At 39.9% G+C, this 18,672-nt stretch overlaps 2 protein-coding genes across 5 annotated transcripts in view; one reads left to right on the top strand and one right to left on the bottom strand.

The window, feature by feature from the left end:
• Window positions 1-14,285, bottom strand: part of MRPS27 (mitochondrial ribosomal protein S27) — an 88,384-nt gene extending 74,099 nt beyond the window's left edge. For 2 of the 3 annotated variants that reach the window (XM_008570471.1, XM_008570473.1), the window contains exons 1-2: window positions 14,205-14,285; window positions 5,265-5,342 (exon numbers count right to left, since the gene is read on the bottom strand). In XM_008570471.1, coding sequence (XP_008568693.1) covers window positions 5,265-5,342; window positions 14,205-14,277 — 151 coding nt within the window. In that variant the 5' untranslated portion in view covers window positions 14,278-14,285. Of the gene's footprint in view, window positions 1-5,264; window positions 5,343-14,020; window positions 14,130-14,204 lie in introns of those variants that run through there. The other variant, XM_008570472.1, reaches the window with a different exon arrangement.
• A 155-nt stretch (window positions 14,286-14,440) lies between these two features.
• The window catches only part of PTCD2 (pentatricopeptide repeat domain 2), a 34,578-nt gene continuing 30,346 nt past the window's right edge, over window positions 14,441-18,672 (top strand). Inside the window, exons 1-2 of one of the 2 annotated variants that reach the window (XM_008570469.1) lie at window positions 14,441-14,558; window positions 15,905-15,997. In XM_008570469.1, the coding sequence (XP_008568691.1) occupies window positions 14,447-14,558; window positions 15,905-15,997 (205 nt within the window). In that variant the 5' untranslated portion in view covers window positions 14,441-14,446. Of the gene's footprint in view, window positions 14,559-15,904; window positions 15,998-18,672 lie in introns of those variants that run through there. The other variant, XM_008570470.1, reaches the window with a different exon arrangement.

Genomic DNA, 18,672 nt, shown 5'->3' with positions numbered 1-18,672 from the left:
GAGGCAAGAGAAGGGGGAACATATCAACCAATTGCACTGCACAGGCTTTATTTGGATCCTGATTCAACCATTAAAAAATATTATGAGGCTGGCCGCTTAGCTCTGTTGGTTAGAGGGTGTTGCTGGTAACACCAAGGTCCAGGGTTCCATCCCTGTACTGGCCAGCTGCCAAGAAAAAAAAAAAAAAAAAGAAATTATGAGTATCAGGGATATTTGAACACTGACCGGATATCAATACTTTAGGTGTGATACTTGTATTAAAAAGCATCCTTATCTTTAGAGGTACATGAAATATTTACAAGTGAAATGATTCACTGCCTGGAATTTGCCTCAAAATAATCCAAAGGATGGGAATAGGGGAACAGAAGTAGAGATAAAATAAAGATTGGCAATGAGCTGTTAACTGTTGAAGCCAAGTGATGGATAAAGGGGGCTCCTTATACTGTCCCCTCTATTTTAGTTTATGTTTGACATTTTCCATCCTAAAAAATTTTTAAAAATGTAATCTAAAAGTCAAGACAATGGCTAACCTTGAAGAGAAGAGTGGGGGCCAGAACAAGGGCTCAGGAGTGGCAGGAATTTGGTTTTCTACATAGGTTTGTTCGCTTTGTGATCATTTATCAATGTGAATGACCTGCGCACTTCTCAGTATATTACCCTGCAATGAAAAAGTAATTAAAAAAAGAAATCTACTTTTTTAGTGTGAAGGGAATACCTTGTGGTAGAATCTCGGGTATTACAGCAATCACAGAGAAAGCTTTTTTTTGAGCAGAAAGGTAACAGAATACTGGAGGACCGCAGGCAAATGTCAGAATCCGGGCTCGGCTTCCTCCTGCCTGAAGGGGAACGGCAGCAGCCGCCTTGGCCTGCGGTTGTGAGCATTACACAGGGTGGTGCGTGTCCAGTGCTTGCACGGACCTGGCACAGAGCTGGCGCTGAACGAAGGCTGCATGTGCCTCTGCGTCCGCGGGCCGCTCCACTGCACCATGCGTACGCTGTCCTAAGCAGCAGTGCTGGCGTCCATCGAGATGTCGGCAGTGATCAATAACCTTCACCCGGATCTGCCGGCAGATCCCCACCGGCCCTTACAGGAATCACGAGTGAGACTGAAGGGAGGCGGCTCCGAAACCGCACCCCCATCCCGCTGCGCAGGCGGAACCGTCGCGGCGGCCCCTCGCCCACACACCCGCACGTTCCCCCACGGCCCGCGCTCTCCAATGGCGGCTGCGGGAGTGAGAGCCTCACATCGGGCCTCCGGCCTCCCCCAATCGGCGAGCCCGCGCCGAGCACCTCACAGCCGCCAGCTCGCCGCGTCCAACCGCAGCGCTCCACATAATGCGCGCGGCCCCGCGCTCGGACGCCGGCTTCCCACGGAGGCCACACTGCCCTCTACTGGCCTATCTGCAGCGACACAGCCGGGCGCCGCCCCGACCACGCCGTGAGGCCTCAGCACGCAGTACCAAGCGGCCGAACCCAAACACTCGATAAGACATAGCAGTAATGTCACGAAGCAGCGAAAAGTATGTCCGCTTTAAAGACGCTGTCACATTCTATTACACAGAAGGAAAAAAAAAACATTGTCTCTTGGTCTTCAAAGCGGGTTGGAGTCCCCAAACCTTATTTCATCTCACGTTTTATATAGGAGTAAAATCAAGGAGCCTAGGGACTCATTCATTACACATACGAGTATTTCTGGAGCACCTGCTATATATACGTCAGGCACTGAGGCAGGCATCATCATTTCTAATTTATAAGTACAGAAACAGAGGGCAAGTGACAGCTGAAAGCCGTCGAACTGAAATTCAATCCTCGATGTCTGCCTCCCAAGTGCAGACTCTTCACCACTACATAAGGAAGGTGGGAAGTGCTGTAAGAAAACAGTGTAGAAAAAATCAATTCTGACTGGATAGGGATTCAGGATAGGCAGAGGGGAGAACTGCCACAACGGTAGGGAAGTATTCACTAAAGTGGTAGCTAGTACTGCTTTTCCAAGTATACTAGTCTTAACAGAGAGGAGACAAGTACCTCCATGCAAGAGTGAGCACTGCAGATTATGGTACTCATTCTTTGGCGAACAGCTTCTGCTTACTCAGGTATCCATGGCAATATTCTCCTGGATTTGTGTGACTATACCCAGCATATAAGACGCCACACATAGTGGCCTCATCTCCTCATCTTCCCGTCATACTTAGGAAAGGGTTAACAATAAGCTTTCCTGGAATTCATGATTTCTTTATCTGTACTTCCACTGTACTTCGCTTATAATTCATAGATGGCACATCAGAACAAGCCTTGTTATATGATTATTTGAGTCCATACTGGTCTCATTAGAACAGTGGTTCCCCAAAGTAGTAGTATGAGCCCTAGAGGGCGTTTTAGAATATGGGGGTGTTTTTTGACTGTCACGACTAGAAGGCATTGCTGGCCCTTAATGGGCAGAAGACAGGGAAATTACATGATCTGCAATGCTAAGGTTGTCCCTGTTGAGATAGAATATGGGGGTGTTTTTTGACTGTCACGACTAGAAGGCATTGCTGGCACTTAATGGGCAGAAGACAGGGAAATTACATGATCTGCAATGCTAAGGTTGTCCCTGTTGAGACTTAGCATGATGAGTGTCCCACACATCAAAATGTTGTCCCTGTTGAGAGCCAGGGCTCTCAGTACAGAAGAAGGGAGATACAAATATGACTAGAGCAAGGCAAGGAAGAATCTCGTGAGGATAAACTGGAATTGGAGGTATCGGCATAAGCTCAACACTTCTAATATATAAATGTGTGCATGCATATATATGTTTACATTTATATGCATTCCTACTTTTCCCAACTCCGTCCACTGAATGGATCAAGAAGCAAAAATTCCACAGTAGTGAAAGGACACCTAGCACTCAGATCTTGGTTTCTAATGCCATTCCTCACTAAAAGGAACCAGAGCTCCTGGGAGAAATAGTTTATTCCAGGGCTATGGCAGGAAAGATGCAAGATGAGCCTAGAACACCTTGTTATGTGAGGGGAGAGGGAAGAGGGAAAAAATGGAAACTAGCTCAAAAGGGCTTCTACTAGCCAAATCTGGGACAATTGGATCATCAAAATAATTAAGGATGGTAATGAATGATTTTTAATAAATCCACAAACTGATGATATTTCAACATAATGTATGATAATAAACAGATAAATGAGAAAGAAAAAATGTAAGAGAAGGAAGGGCTCTTGCTTAGAGTAGAATACTGAGTGCTAACTAGTAAATGTGCAGGAATTGTTAGAATTGGAAAATAATCACTTTGCAACCACCACTGTAAAGATTGATTCAGGCTAGAAACACGAATGGATGCTAAATCTAAGGAGAAACTTTTGATAAGCAGCAGGATATTTGCATTGTATTAAAGTATCTTCCACTTCAGCCAGTTAGTCAGAAGGAAGAAAAACAGTAAATCTACAGTGGAGAAACCAGACACATTTCACTAGGAGATCACAGTTGACATCACCTGTCAAGGCATATGGATATCAGATGTGTTCATATCTGATACCCTTACAGGGACACAATATCTCTGAGAGTATTCTAGCTGGGTAAGCATAAGTTGAATATAATCATGAGGAAATAGCAGACAAACCCAAAAAGAAGAATATTCTATTACAAAAAGAGACTGGATTCTTTAAAAATAATGACAATGTCCTGAGAAACAAAGAAAGGATAAGGAACTATTTCCGATTAAAGAAGAGTAAAGAGACCTGACAACTAAATGCAATATGTGATCTAGACTGGATCCTGTATTGGAGGAGGAAAAATGCTATAAAGGATATAATTGGGTCAAATGACAAAACAGTGATACAAACAGATTAAAGTATTATATTAAGGTTAACATAACTGAAGTTAGCAACTGTGCTATGGTTTTATATAACAGACTCTCCTTACCTTAGATAACATACACTGAAGTATTCAGGATAAAGGGCTATAATGTATGCAACCAATTTTCAACTGGTTAAAAAAATGTGTGTGTACATATAGTGATTCCACATTCAAGTACAAGCATCTAGCTATTTCACTGTGCTTTTAAGTGTAGTTTTACCTAAGCATTTATTTATATATTAAAGTACATTTATTGTAAGTCACTTTCCTTTTGTTTCTTCTTTGTAGTATAAGGGAATTATATTGATTTTAAAAATACTATGTATAGACAGATTATATTACCTAAGAATTTAATTTCAGGATAATAAAAGAGTATTATAAAGTATTTGTTGTAAAAAGGCTATACTAGGTCTCTTATAGTAAGAATCAGACTGTCAGCTCCTTACGGAAACGCTATGATTGCTCATCCTCTGATCTTCCACAGCTCTGCTTTCACTGGCCCCTGCTCATACCCATTCCAGAGCTCACAACCAAATCTACTTGTACAATCACATTATCTGGGGAGAAAAGGATGATTTATTTGAAACCCCCAATAATGTAGCCATTTTAGACCGCTATGTCCCCTGCATTTATGGATCGGATCCACAGCCACACAGGTTCTTTACTCTTATCTAAGTCCAAAACAACAATGAAAGAAAATCTGGGGCAAAATATTAGATCAGCACTGGAATCAGTCCAAAAATGACATCAGTCTCATAAAACTATCACCAATCTATTTACTTTATTAATGTCCTGATGCAATGATGTCATATATACCAAAGGACAAGCAGAACCAAAAGTCTGAAGTATGTACACTTTAAAAAAGTGCTCATGGGGTCAGTGATTTCTTTTAGGCCTTGGCATTTTATAAAAGAAAGGATGCTATCTATGTAATATGACAAAGGGAACAGACAGGGGAGGGTTATAACTAAGAGCCTGGAAAGATGTTAGCCAACTATCTTACGTAAATGGCTTACATGAGATTCTTTCAAAACTTTGCTTTCAAAACTATCACTTGGTAATGGAATAGAGAAGAGTCAAAAGGGCTCTGAAGACCACAAGAGGAGCTAATGAAGAGATTGACAATAAAAAAAAGGATGAAGGCATAAAATATAAAATTCTGTAAAACAGGCCATATGAAAACTATATGATAAAAATGGGCAAAAGACAAGAATTGTTTACATAAGGTTAACTGTCAAAACAAAAATGAAATATTAGAAATGTACAGAATAGCACAAGTGATTTTGCCATAAGTAAAAGAAATGTCTAATTCTTTTTATGACTTAAAATGTTCTTATTATATACATCATATGAATATATGATGGTAGACATATGGAATGACTGAAAATAACGCATGTAATAGCCCAATAGGTACCTACCAAGGTGATAATGTTCTTTTTCTCTTGCTTCCCACTTGCGGCTGTCCACATATGCTGCAGAAAGCAGGCATCTTTTACCTGAAGAAAAAGGCAATTATTTCAACAGGCACAGGTTCATTATACATGTCTATTTTATTAAACACATCTTTGTCATATTTTCAACTAGTAGATCATATATTTTAAAAATTCTAATAACAATAGTGCAACCAATATTTCACAATACTTAACTAATAGTTGACAATTCAATTCATAATGAAGTGTATTCAACCTCTAACATGCAGAAAAACAAATTTTTCACAATAATTTTATGGGTATAAATGATAATTTTGTTCCTATAACTTTAGAGCTAGGAGCCATTTGTTGCCACCAAATTATAGACCAGGTGAGCCTCCAAACTCCTTCTTAGAACCCAAAACACCTGCTCTGCTTGTGCTCAACTCACTGATTGAATGCCTTATAAGCATTATTATCATTTGCCAGTCATAAAAACATTCCTTCTGACTTGGATCAGTGTACTTACCCCTATTTCACATAAAGCTAAGAGTAGTATCTCACCCAGTGACCCAGCACTCTAGTCGCAAATAAGAGAAACTCAGTAAGCCCAATTTGAGGTAACACACAAGATGGCATAGCTGTATTCTCAGCACCTGGCACAAAGTCTGGCATACAGCAGTGCTCAATAAACATGAGCTCAAGGAATAAATGAGAATGAATGAATGAATGGCAATTTCATCAAAATTTAAAACTGTGCTTCAAAGGACTCTCTCAGGAAAGTGAATGAGCAACCCGAAGAATGGGAGAAAATATTTGCAAATCATTTATCTGATAAAGGACTTGTACCCAGAATATATGGACAACTTTTACAATTCAAAAATAAAAAAGACGGCCAGCCCGGTGGCGCACTGCTGTAGTGCGCCGCTTGGGAAGCGCGGCGGCGCTCCCGCCGAGGGTTCGGATCCCACATGCAGACCGGTTCCCGCTCACTGGCTGAGCGAGGCACGGGAGCAACACCGAGGGCTGCGATCCCGTTGCCGGTCCCAGTCCGGTACGGGGGCGACACTGAGGGTTGCGATTCGTTGCCGGACACGGAAAAAGACAAAAAAATAAAAAAATAAAAAAGACAACCCAACTGAAAGATGGACAAAGGATTTAAAAAAACATTCTCCAAAGAAAATAAAACAAACAAAGGCAAAACAAAATCATCCAGAGATACCACTTCACACCCACTAGAATGACTACAATCAGCAAGCAACTAATGACAGCAGTTGGTGAGGATGCAGAGAAACTAGAACCTCATACTTCGCTGGTAAAAATGTAAAATGGTGCAGCTGCTTTGGAAACAGTTTGGCAGTTCCACAAAATGTTAGTATCCACCACACATCTCAGAAATTTCACTTTAGGTAGATACCCAAGAAAAATGAAAACCTGAGTCCACACAAAATTTGTACACAAATGTTCATAACAGTATTAGTCATAAACGGCAAAAAGTGGAAAGAACCCAAATATTTATCAATTGATGAACGGATAACAATGTGGTATATCCTTACAATGGAATATAATTTAGCAATTTAAAAAAATGAAGTACTGATACATGTCACAATATATTTGAACCTCAAAGACATTATGCTAAGTGAAAAAGATGCCAATCACAAAAGACCACAAAACGGAATTATAATACCACTTACATGAAATATCCAGAACAGGCAAATCTACAGAGACAGAAAGTAGATTAACGTTTGCCTAGGACTGTGAGTAAGAATCAGGAAAGCTTGGGTATAAATGGGGAGTGACTGCTAACGGGTATGGGATTTCTTTTTGGGGTGATGAAAATGTTCTAAAATTGATTGTGGTGATGGCCGCATTTGCCTAGGACTGTGAGTAAGAATCAGGAAAGCTTGGGTATAAATGGGGAGTGACTGCTAATGGGTATGGGATTTCTTTTTGGGGTGATGAAAATGTTCTAAAATTGATTGTGGTGATGGCCGCACAACAATGTGTATATACTAAAAACCACTGAATTGTATACTTTAAATGGGTGAGTTGTATGCCGTGTGAATTATATCTCAATAACCCTGTTTTTAAAAAAAGAAAGAAAGGAAAAAATGGGACAAATGGCAGATAATTACCTAGAGAGCACAGTAGACCATAAGCCGAACATAACTAGATGGCATGGGGGCTGATTAAACACAATATTGGAATGCTATTGTTATTCCTTATCCACCTCCCAACTAAAAGAAATAAACAAATATAAACAATCTGTGTGGATTTATATATAATCCAATCCTTCCCTTATCTTAAGCACAGATCAGACCTTTATTAGAATGATGTTTAAATCTGAGTTCTAAAATTTAAAGATATGACAATAAAAAAAAGTTTAAGACTGTTTCAAAAGGGGAACTAAGATTTTTTCTTAAATGTAACTGTTTAAGTGCCCACATTTCAAATGGATTATAACTAAAAAAAACCTGGTATATAGCTGTACACCAATTCAAGAGTAAAGAGATCTGAGTTTTAGTAGTTAGAAAATTCACATCCTTCAGTTACAAATGAAGCTAAACTAAGGACTCTGTATGCTCTAACAGTCTTTGACAGAGAACCCAAAGCATCAATTCAGATAACCTATTCATAATTTACAGAGCATTTCTATGCAAACTGAATTCTAATTTCTAAAACCAGGAAGATGCGTTGTTTCTGGGAAACAATGGCAGCCCTTCTATATGTGAGCATGAGCTGAGGAGAGGCTGTTAAGTTATACTTGTGTATTCCAAGAGACCAGTGACTTGCTTATTCTCTGATTATTACTTCATTCTCTACATCTTCATTCTAGCAAAACGAATATTCTATATTAAAAAGCCAGAAAAGACAATATCTAGATTGCTCAAGAGTTTTGAATTGAGACATAAAAAACTGGAAAGGTCCAAGGACCGACCCCTCCTTCCACAACTAGTCACGCTGCCGCTGCCACGGGGCCTGCCTGCGGTCTTGAGGCATGGAGCTGGGGAACCAACCCCTCCTCCCACAACCTGGCAAGGAGCATGCCTAAAACACCAATTTCATCTGGGTGGCCCACCACAGCCACAATAGCCACAGCTGCCGCAAAAGCTAGACACCACAACCACCATGCAGTGTGGATGGCCTGCCAGCCACTCCAGTGCACTGACACAAGGAGAGTCACCAGTGGAGACCAAAGAAAAGAAGATGATGTCTCTCTCCACAAAGCCCATTCCACAGAGATAGAAGCAGCATCTGTTCTACGATAATAGTAGGGGACCTGAACAGATCATCTAGGCAAAAAATCAACAAAGTAACCATTACTCTTTCAGAAGAGAAGAAATTTAGGATTATCAGAGGTGGGAGGGGTAGGGGGATGGGGAGAGACTGGATGAGGGGCATGAAGAATAAGTATGATTATATATGATTATATATAAGTAATAATATATATGATTATATATGATTATATATAAGTAATAATATATATGCTAATAATATTGATTTGATCAACAAACATCAACCCCCCCAAATATGTAAAATCGATTATGATTCAATTTTTTAAAAAACCCAAAAAACACAATGTCTGGCACATAGTGAGTGCTCAATAAATATTTGTTGAGGAATAAAAAAATTTTTTTTAAATCTGGGAAGGTGTTGGTGGTGAAGACAGGACTCCCAGAATGCCCTGTATGCAGTTGTTCAAGGAAGCCACATGAACTCAAAAGAAAATAAATTACAGCTAGTAAATTTACAAAAATTTACCTTTTTTTTCTGTTTTAAAAGAAAATAATGAGTAGTCATTCTCCATATCTGTTGAAGCTATAATGAAAGGAAATGGGTATAAAGATGAAGAATTTAAAATTGGCAAATAGAAAGTTTTCCTAATAGAAACCAATGACAAGCATGGAAATGAGCTGCCAAGTATGGTAGGGAGAATAATGGCCCCCAAATACGTCCATGTTCTATTCCCCAGAATGTGTCAAAGTTACATGGCAGAGGGGAATTAAGGTTGCAGATGGAATTAAGATTGTTCATCAGCTGATCGTAAAATGGGAGAATAGCCTCGATCATCCAGGTGAGCCCAATGTTGTCAAAAGAGTACTTAAAAATGAAAGGAGGAGACAGAAGTCTGTTGGTTAGGGTGATATATGAAGGACAGAGTGTTGTGAAGACTTGTTTGGCCATTGCTCACCTTGAGATGGAGAAAGGAGGCTACGACCCAAAGAATTCAAGTAGCCTCTAGAATATAAAAAGGCAAGGAAATGGATGCTCTCCTAGAGATTCAGAAGGGAACTTGATTTTTTGCACAGAAAGACCCTGTGTCAGACTTATGACTCACAGAACTGCAGCATAATAAATCTGTGTTGTTTTAACCTGCCAAGTTTTTCGTAATTTACTCCAGCAATAGGAAAATAATATGCCAAGACAGACATTCCATTTTCTGAAAGCCTTTTAAAGCAGGATGTTCATCTTTCTGAGATACTTTACAAATGATATCATTCAAGGTTCTTTCCATCCTTATATGTTAATTGGAAGGTCTGTATATTAACATTAGAAACAAAGAATTTCTATAAAGTCAGAGACAGAATATTAAACACAGTGGACAATACCAAAGTGGAACATCTAGATCAGATGCTCAAACTTTAATATGTATATGAATCTCCTTATAATGCAGATTCCGATTCTGTAGGTTTGGGATGGGGACAGATTCTGCATTTCTAATAAGTACCCAAGTGGTGATGATGATGCCAGTCCTTAGTCCACACTTGAATTAGCAGGGGGATAGACTGATCTTAGCCTCACTGGTTGAAGTCTCTGAGACTGTTTAATCCCACTCTGAATATACCATCCGAGAGTATACACAAACCTTTCTTGAACCTGCTTCTGTTTCACTCAGTCAGCTATTGCATGGAGCAATAATATTCTCTAAGATAGCTATCTACTACAAAAAGAAATGTTTTCTCCATGTAATTCTAAAAGACCTCCAAGAACCATAATTTCAAAGGTTGGTAAAAACTGATTAGCTCTATCCATATCCTTACACATTTTAATTATTTTGGCCTTTGATCAAATGTCATCAAACATTTTTTCTATTCAGAGGGAAACAATGTGATCGTGGAAATAGACTTTAGAGTCACAAAGTCAAACTTTGCCTTGCTAATAAATGCTATGAAAATTTGGGCAAGCTGCACAGTATCTCTGAACCTCTTTCATCCTAAGTAAAATATGAAAATAATGCCTATCTTGGTATTGTAGTTTAAGTGAGGGCATATATTAATGTCATAATGTCCACTACGTAATAGATGCCAAATAAGTTTCCTTCCTCTAGCCTCTTCATATATTTGTCACTTTTTGGGTTCATCTCAGCTAATTTTCCTTTCATTCTCTTTATCACTGCTGTGGATTGAATTGTATCTCCCAAAGTCTGTGTATTAGAAACTTAACCCCCACTGTGACAGTGTTAAGAGGGTGGGAAATCCTATTATGGTAATTGAAAGGTGGGGCCTTAAAGAGAGATAAGATTGTGAGGAACATGCCCTAGTAAATGGATTAATCCATTGATGGTTCAATGATGGTCATGGGTATGGTTGTGAGGGTTTTAAAAAAAGAGCCAGTGTGTAGTTAGCTTTCTGCTCCACCATTCTGCCATGTGAGATCCCTGCATCACTGTCACCACCACCACCAAGGCCTTCACCAGATGTGTTCCCTGGACTTTGGACTTACCAGCCTCTGAAACTGTAAGCAATAAATTTCGTTTTCTTATAAATTATCCAGGTTCCGTTATTTCTGTTAGAAGCAATAGAAATGGACTAAAACAATCATTTTAGCTGCCCTCCTCCATTCTGTTGTAAGGAGAATCAATAGAAACATGAGAGTATTCTGAATATTGATTTGTCATGAACTTGTACAAAGTAGAGTATTTTTCCTCTATTCTTCTGTAAAGGATCAACGTGTTTCAAGCTTCTTATCAGCATTCCCAAATCCTGAGTGGTCCATGCTGCACTATCCTATGTACTTATATCACTTCCCTAACAGCCTCCAGTTCCTGACTTCAAGACTCCTTCCATCTATGTTCTAACTCAGCATTTGTTCAATATAACTTCCTCTGATGATGAAAATGTTCCATTGTGAGCTGTCCAAAACAGTAGCCACTAGTCACATGGGTCTACTGAGCATTAAAATGCAGCTAGTATGACTAACAAACCGAATTTTTAATTTTATTTAACTTTTACTAACCTGAATAGCTACATGTGCTAGTAGCTATACATTGGAAAAGCACAGGTGTAACTTGTGTTCACCAGTTCAAGCTAAGATCAAAATGCGAACTGGAAATTCTCTCAATTCACCCTTATCTAATTTCCATTCCTTTATTAGAATGGTTGCCCCACATCAAGAACATACATCGGGGAAAGGACAGCCTCTTCAATAAATGGTGCTGGGAAAACTGGATATCCATGTGTAGAAAAATGAAAGTAGACCCTTACCTCTCACCATATGCCAAAATCAACTCAAAATGGATTAAACACTTAAATATAAGACCTGAAGCTATAAAACTCCTATAAGAAAACACAGGGGAAACATTTCAGGAAGTAGGACTGGGCAAAGACTTTATGAATAAGACCTCAAAAGCACAAGCAACAAAAGAAAAAAATAAGCAGATGGGATTAAATCAAATTAAAAAGCTTCTGCAGAGCAAAGGAAACAAAGTGAAAAGAAAACCTACAGAATGGGAGAAAATATTTGCAATCTATGCATCTAACAAGGGGTTAATATCCAGAATATACAAGGAACTCAAACGGCCGTAAAAATAATAATAATCTGATTAAAAAATGGGCAAAGTCACTGCATAGACATTTCTCAAAGACATACAAATGATGAACAGACACATGAAAAAATGCTCAACATCACTAAGCATCAGAGAAATGCAAATCAAAACCACACTGAGATATCACCTTACCAATTAGACTGGCTATTATCAAAAAGACAGAATAACAAATGCTGGTGAGGAAGCAAGGAAAGGGGAACCCTTCAACACTGTTGGGACTGTAAATTAGTGCAGGCATTATGGAAAACAATATGGAGATTTCTCAAACAACTACAGACAGAACTGCCATACGATTCAGCAATCCCACTACTGGGTATACACCCAAAGGAATGGAAATCATGCCAAAGGGATACTTGTACTCCCATGTTTATCAATGCTCTACTCACAATAGCCAACATATGTAGCCAACCTAAATGTCCATCGTTGGAAAACTGGATAAGGAAAATATTGTGTACATACACAGATGGAATACTACTCAGCCATAAAAAAGAATGGAATTCTGCCATTCGCAGCAACATAGATGAGCTGAGAGAAAATTGTGTAAAGTGAAATAAACCAAGCACAGAAAAAGAAATATCACATGTCCTCACTCATTAGTGGGAATTTAAAAAAAAGCAAGCAAGAAACAACAATCACAATAATACATTGAACTTTCAAGAGGACAGAAGAGAACTGTGGTAACTAGAGGTGGGAAAAGCAGAGGGGGAATTGTGAGAAACTGGTCAAGGGTCACAAAGAATGATCATGTTTTGTAATGATGAATATACTAATTATTCTGATTTGATCATTGCAAATTGTACACAGGTACTGATATTCAACTCTGTACCCCACAAATATGGATAATCAATTGTTTCAAAAAAGAAAAAAAGACATTTTGAAATATTCACAGGATTGCACTAATCACTGTGAGTGCAGCAGTTACATATCCAGAGAAGTGCTGTAAAGGATTCTTGACTCCAATACCATGATCATCAGTGAGGTGATGTAACTGAATAACTTTGGGAAATTCCAAACGAAATAAAAATACTATCTTCAATCTTTTACCAGAAAGAAAATAAAAATAAAAATAGTTGCCCAAACATTCTAAGCAACCTCGATACATACTCTCTCTGATCTACTATCCTGGGTCTTGTTTAGATGGAGAAGCATTTACTAGCAATCATAATTAAACATGTTAATAATACTACAACAGCTAATTCTTATTGAGGTGCCAAGCTCTGTGCATACTACTTTGCCTAATATGTGATATTAAACATTTTCACCAGCTAGGTCAACCACTTAATCCTCAGAAAACTTCTGGTGGCCAACTATGAGGTTTCACACTGACATTTAATGGCTGTACCTTAGAAGTCTGAGCAAGAGTGTGTGTGTTGTTTTTTATAGGGGCTAGAGGAGGTAGGTTGGAAAGAGATAAGGAGGCACTGGAAACATCGAGTGTGACTACTACGTTTAAATCATATAATCACATATGTCTGTCAGGACTACGTGGTTAAAACCATTGCAAATTTGGCTTCTGTAAATACTTTAAAACATTTTTCCAATGTTTCGTCAGACTAACTAAGCAGGCTTTGAGTGGGGTGCCATTCAACTCATAACAAGGTACTTTACAAATAACTATTAGCATTTATTATCTACACGTGGAAACTATAGCAAAGGTCAATCAAGAGTTGTGCCCAAGGTCATCAGTAAAGTGAAAATAATACTGAAAATTTCTTAGATGAAGTGAAAACCAGGGTTTCGGCCAACTGTGAGGTGGTGAGGAAAACATTTATCCAAAGCTCCTCCAAGGAAACCTCAGAAGAGAGAAAAATGTCACAGCCCCAAGGGTGGTCACATTTATGTTTCTCACCGTCAGCGAAAAGACGACCAACCCTAAACATATATCTGGCAAATCATACGCAAAATCCCTTAAGCCACAACCTTCCTTTCCTCTTCATACCTGTGGACGGACAGAGGCCTTATCTCCCATTTCTGGGCAACCAAACACCCCAAATGACTTGTCTAGCAACCAGATCCCACAAGCATTTCGTCTCCTCTTGAAAGCCCATCGCTCCCTTTACTCAAAGAACATAGTAATCAGGGGCCTAATGAAGCAGCCCCCCAAGGCAGCAGCCACCACCAACCTGCCGAGGAGAACTGAGGCAGAGCCACTTTCCACGCCAGGAGGACCCCGCGCCGCACTATGGGGGCCGCCATCTTGGAACGTACCAAAAGGAAAGCCGGCCCGGAGGTTGCGGACAGAGGAAGGGGCGGGATCACAGCCCGTCGCGCCGACAATTGGACGAATCCTGTTGGGCGCTCTCAGTCCAGGGCCGACGCTCCGCCTCGCCTCCCGGCCCCCGCAGTTGGTACAGCCCGGAACACTATGGCTGCAGCCTTTCGGTCCTCGAAACGAAGTCTGCCGCAGGTGCTCCGGAAATCGGTGTATCCCGGGGTGGGAGGCTCCGGCTCCACTTGCTGCCGCTGTCCTCTCGGAGGTATCTGCGACCTCAAGCCGGAAGGAAGGGAGGGATGGGAGAGAAGGGAGGGTCAGACCCCAGCGGGCATCTCTTTGGAGGTAACAGCTCCTCAGTCACTCACTGGCCTGCAGCGCACCCTCGCCCTCTAGTTGTGTGTGGGTGCAGCCGCGTCCCCTGGGGGTCGCAGAAGCCCCCGGTAGCCGAAGGACAGCTGGGATTTTGGCCTTGGGGCTGTAGTGTTACGTTGCTTTCCAGAAACACCCCTTGGGTGTACTTTTCCGCAGGGTTTGAGAGAGGAGGTCGTAGACGTCCGGATTTTGGAGTCCCAGCTCTGCTGCTAACAAACTAAAAGACCTTGAGCAGGTGTCCTACTTTTCAAAATTATCCCTTAACATCTTTATGAGAAGGACTAAATTTGAAAATCCTAGTGAGTGACAAAAATACTTAACGTTCTGTGTCAGACATTATCCTAATGCATTTTACATACATTAATTCCTTTCCTCCAGACAACGTCCAGTGAGAGAGGTACCGTTCTTTTCTCCATTTACAAGTAATTTGCTCAAGGTCAGAGGGAACTGGTAGAAGGGGGTTTTGAACAGGGCCAACAGTGGAGACAAGCTCGTAAATACTTCACTGGACTGCCTTTCCATAACTAAATAGCAGTTTTTATTGTTACCTTGTTACTGCAGCACGGAGAACTCTCTTAGCGGGTAATGCTTTGGCCAAGCTTCATTCATTTTACCTCATGTACAGCCGAGGATCCTAAAGAAAGGATGGTGTTTTGCAAACCTACTAAGCTGTGATCCAGTGATTTCTGATGTATCTTGAAGATACCTAGAGTGCACATCTGAGAGGCCATAACCTCCTCATTTCACAAGTGACAAAACTGGGAGTTCAGTGGTCACATTGTAGGTTTTCCCGCTATACTACATGTGTATGCATCTCCTCAGATAAACCAAAACTGGATATGCCTGTTTTGCATTTAACTGGTAGCTGTCAGTTGAAGGTTTTTTTTTTTTTTTTTTTTTTTTTTTTTTTTAATGTCGTTGTTACCCCTTAACCAGATGGCTAATACCTGTTTGCCCTTAAAATCCCAGTTTCTTGTCAACCACTCTCCATACGTAATTAATCACTAGCTCCTTTGACACATGCAAACACAACTCTTGCTGAGATTTTCATTCTCTGGTAGTTTGGAGATGTTTTTTCCCGCCAGGGTTACTGTCATACTTGTACCTTTCTAGATGGCTAATTTATAATTGATGAAAATAAGATCAGTTAATTAGAGGCAATAAAATGCTACTCATGTTATTGCTAACTACAAAACAGATAAAGTGATTTTACTTTTTTCTTTCTCTAATTTTTAGCTAAAAGATATCTACTTTCAGATAATATTGTGAAATTAAAAGAATTTCAGCATAATAAGGTGGCTGTTGCATATCATATTCCTGGCACCAAAGGTAATGGAATCTATTTTGTTAATTCTTTCATCAGTCTGTCGTTTGAGCTTCCTGTCTTTATCTCTGTTCAATCTCTCCTTCAATGACCTTATGTCTCATAGAAAAAAATGGAGACCATTTATTCTTAGTTTCATAGTCTACCCTTCCTTTTCATCTCACACTCTACTACTACAAAACCTACAGGTCTCCTCTTACTTCTTCTCCCAGGAGTGCTGCGACCAGTCCTCTCTAGATCCGTGCCACTCAAAGTATGGTTCTAGGACCAGCAGCATCAGCATTAATTGAAGTTGATGGAAGGTGCAGATTGAAAGGCCTCTGATGATTCATATGCACAATAAAGTTTAAGAACTCCAGACGACTGGCTTTCAAACTTTTTGATGTAACCCTCAGTAAAAAATACATTTTATGTTGCCTTTCTACGTATCTCTACATAAATGTCTTTATATAAATGAAATCAAGTGAAACAAAACAGTGCTATGTGTGATGATGCCTTTTAATAGTTTTTACTTTGTGCTGGAAAAGTCAACGAAATCAAAGATTTCTTAAAAAACAGGAGGCTCTGAGATTTGCTTTGAAAATATGAAATTTTTCATATTTTCTGAGTGTATGAAATCTGAAATTTGCTTTGAAAATATCCAGTGTGTTTGGGGAGTGTAGAAGAAACAAAATTAGCAAAATATTGATCATTGTTGAGGCTGGGTGATGGGCACTTGGGGGGCATTATACTGTTTTTTGTACTTTCGGGTATGTTCAAAAATTTTTACTGTAAAAAGCTAAAAACAAAAACACTACCACCCGAGTTCCATTCCCTTTCAGATTCTGAGAAATCTTGTTGCATTTATTCCTTCCCTCTTGCACATAAAGTTCTTCCCCGTACTTCAAACTCCTTTATTAATATATCCAAGACTTTCCTCCCTTTTAATAACTCTTGTTTTGTCCCTATGGGCTTTTCCGGCTGTAGGCCCAGCCTTCCTTCCTCTCCCTGCCAAATGTTTGTGAGCACCTGATTAACACTTCCCACCTCCAATCCCTCCTAGTTCAGTCCTCCAGAAATCAGTCTTCCCTCGCCATACCGTTATACATTACCACCTACGGGACAAGAAGATAAGCCTTAGGAGTCGGGGAAAATATATTTATTTCTGGTTTAGTAAGGAGACTTAATCTAGATTTCACCTCAGTCTTTTTACCCTAGGAATCTTGGAGCTACGTTGGGTTTGCAGTTAGGGCTCCATGTCATTGTCTAGTTGTTATTTCCAATTCTCACGGTCTTCATAAGGCTGTGAAAGTTATGCACATGTTCTGAAACGCAATTAATATAATCATTGCCAATCTACTCCACTGTCAGACTGCAATTTATAAAGTCCTCTCAACATTTAGCCATTTTAAGAACCCACAGTGGTACTCTGTTGTGTACCACATCATGTACATGCTCACCCTCCTGGCTTCCTAGCTCTTCCATAATGGACCCTACCCTCTATGGAGTCCAGTGTAGTTTCTTATTAGTCTAGGGATGGCTTGTCACTACACCTTTCACCCCCAGTTCTATTATGTTACTCATACTGATTCCCATACCTAGAATTCCCCCCCTCCATTTCTCCAATCCTGTTTAGCCCCTTCCTTTCTCACTGATACCCCTCAGCTTCCATCAAACCTGAGTCAAAACAGGTGTCATAATAGGACTCTTCTGTCCTGCCGTGTTTATGGTCATTCACATGTCACCTCCTTTGTCATTGTTTTTAGATATCTTTGCATGAATACATCTTGTCTTCCCAAATAGACTTTGAGTTCTTTGAGGGCAGGAAACCATATCTTACTTTTCTTGGTGTGTCTCATACCAAGAAGGATCCCTCTAAGTATGAATATAGGATAAGCACTTAAATGTTGATTGATTTGTTTTAAAACACGTTATATCTGTTGAAAAATTTGGATTCTTAATGTTTATTAAGAAGCATTAAGAGGTACAAGATGTGAAGTCATCCCTCTGAGATCTTTTAGATTGGAAATTGTTTAGAAATATTTAATAACCTAAAGCTTATTAGATGTAACAAGTGATGGAATAAAAATGAGAACAATAATGTCTCTATTTATTGGTGGATACTATATGGTAAGCCTGTGCTAAATGCTGCAATACATTGTCTCAGGTAACCCCACGAAGTTAGGTATCTCATTCCTCAGTTTACATGTGAGAAATCAAGTCTCGTGGAGAAGGGTTTCCCCCATAGCATGCAAGTAGCAGAGCCTAGATTTTAGCCCAGGTCATTCCATTTCTAAAACCTTTAACCATTATGTGGTTCTGCACATAAAGACTGGAAGATCGACTGCATTATCTCAAACACAGTGGGTCTTCTTTTCTTGCAAATCGAGAGCCTCAGCTTCTAGTTCTTGTGCTGTTAATGTATATTGTGCCACTCTTTTTAGCAGCATCCTTTAAAGCTCTGGGCCTTGGAACAAATCCCATAGGTATTTCTTGGCAGCTTCTGACACTGAGAACAGTCCTGCCTTCTGGAAAGCAGATGCTTGGTACCTGCCTTGCATCTCACCCTGCGTTTTGGTGAGAATGCAGTCCCTTCCTATTGCTAAGAAGCAGTGTTTCCTTTTGGTATTTGTCCCCAGAGATGATTAGATACAAAGACAAGGCAGATGCTTGGTACCTGCCTTGCATCTCACCCTGCGTT

Source organism: Galeopterus variegatus, unplaced genomic scaffold (assembly GCF_000696425.1).
Source record: "Galeopterus variegatus unplaced genomic scaffold, G_variegatus-3.0.2 Scaffold605, whole genome shotgun sequence".
In the NCBI taxonomy this organism is placed as follows: Eukaryota; Metazoa; Chordata; class Mammalia; order Dermoptera; family Cynocephalidae; genus Galeopterus; species Galeopterus variegatus.
Note: the sequence above shows the minus strand (reverse complement) of the source record. Positions and strands in the feature narration are given on the sequence as shown.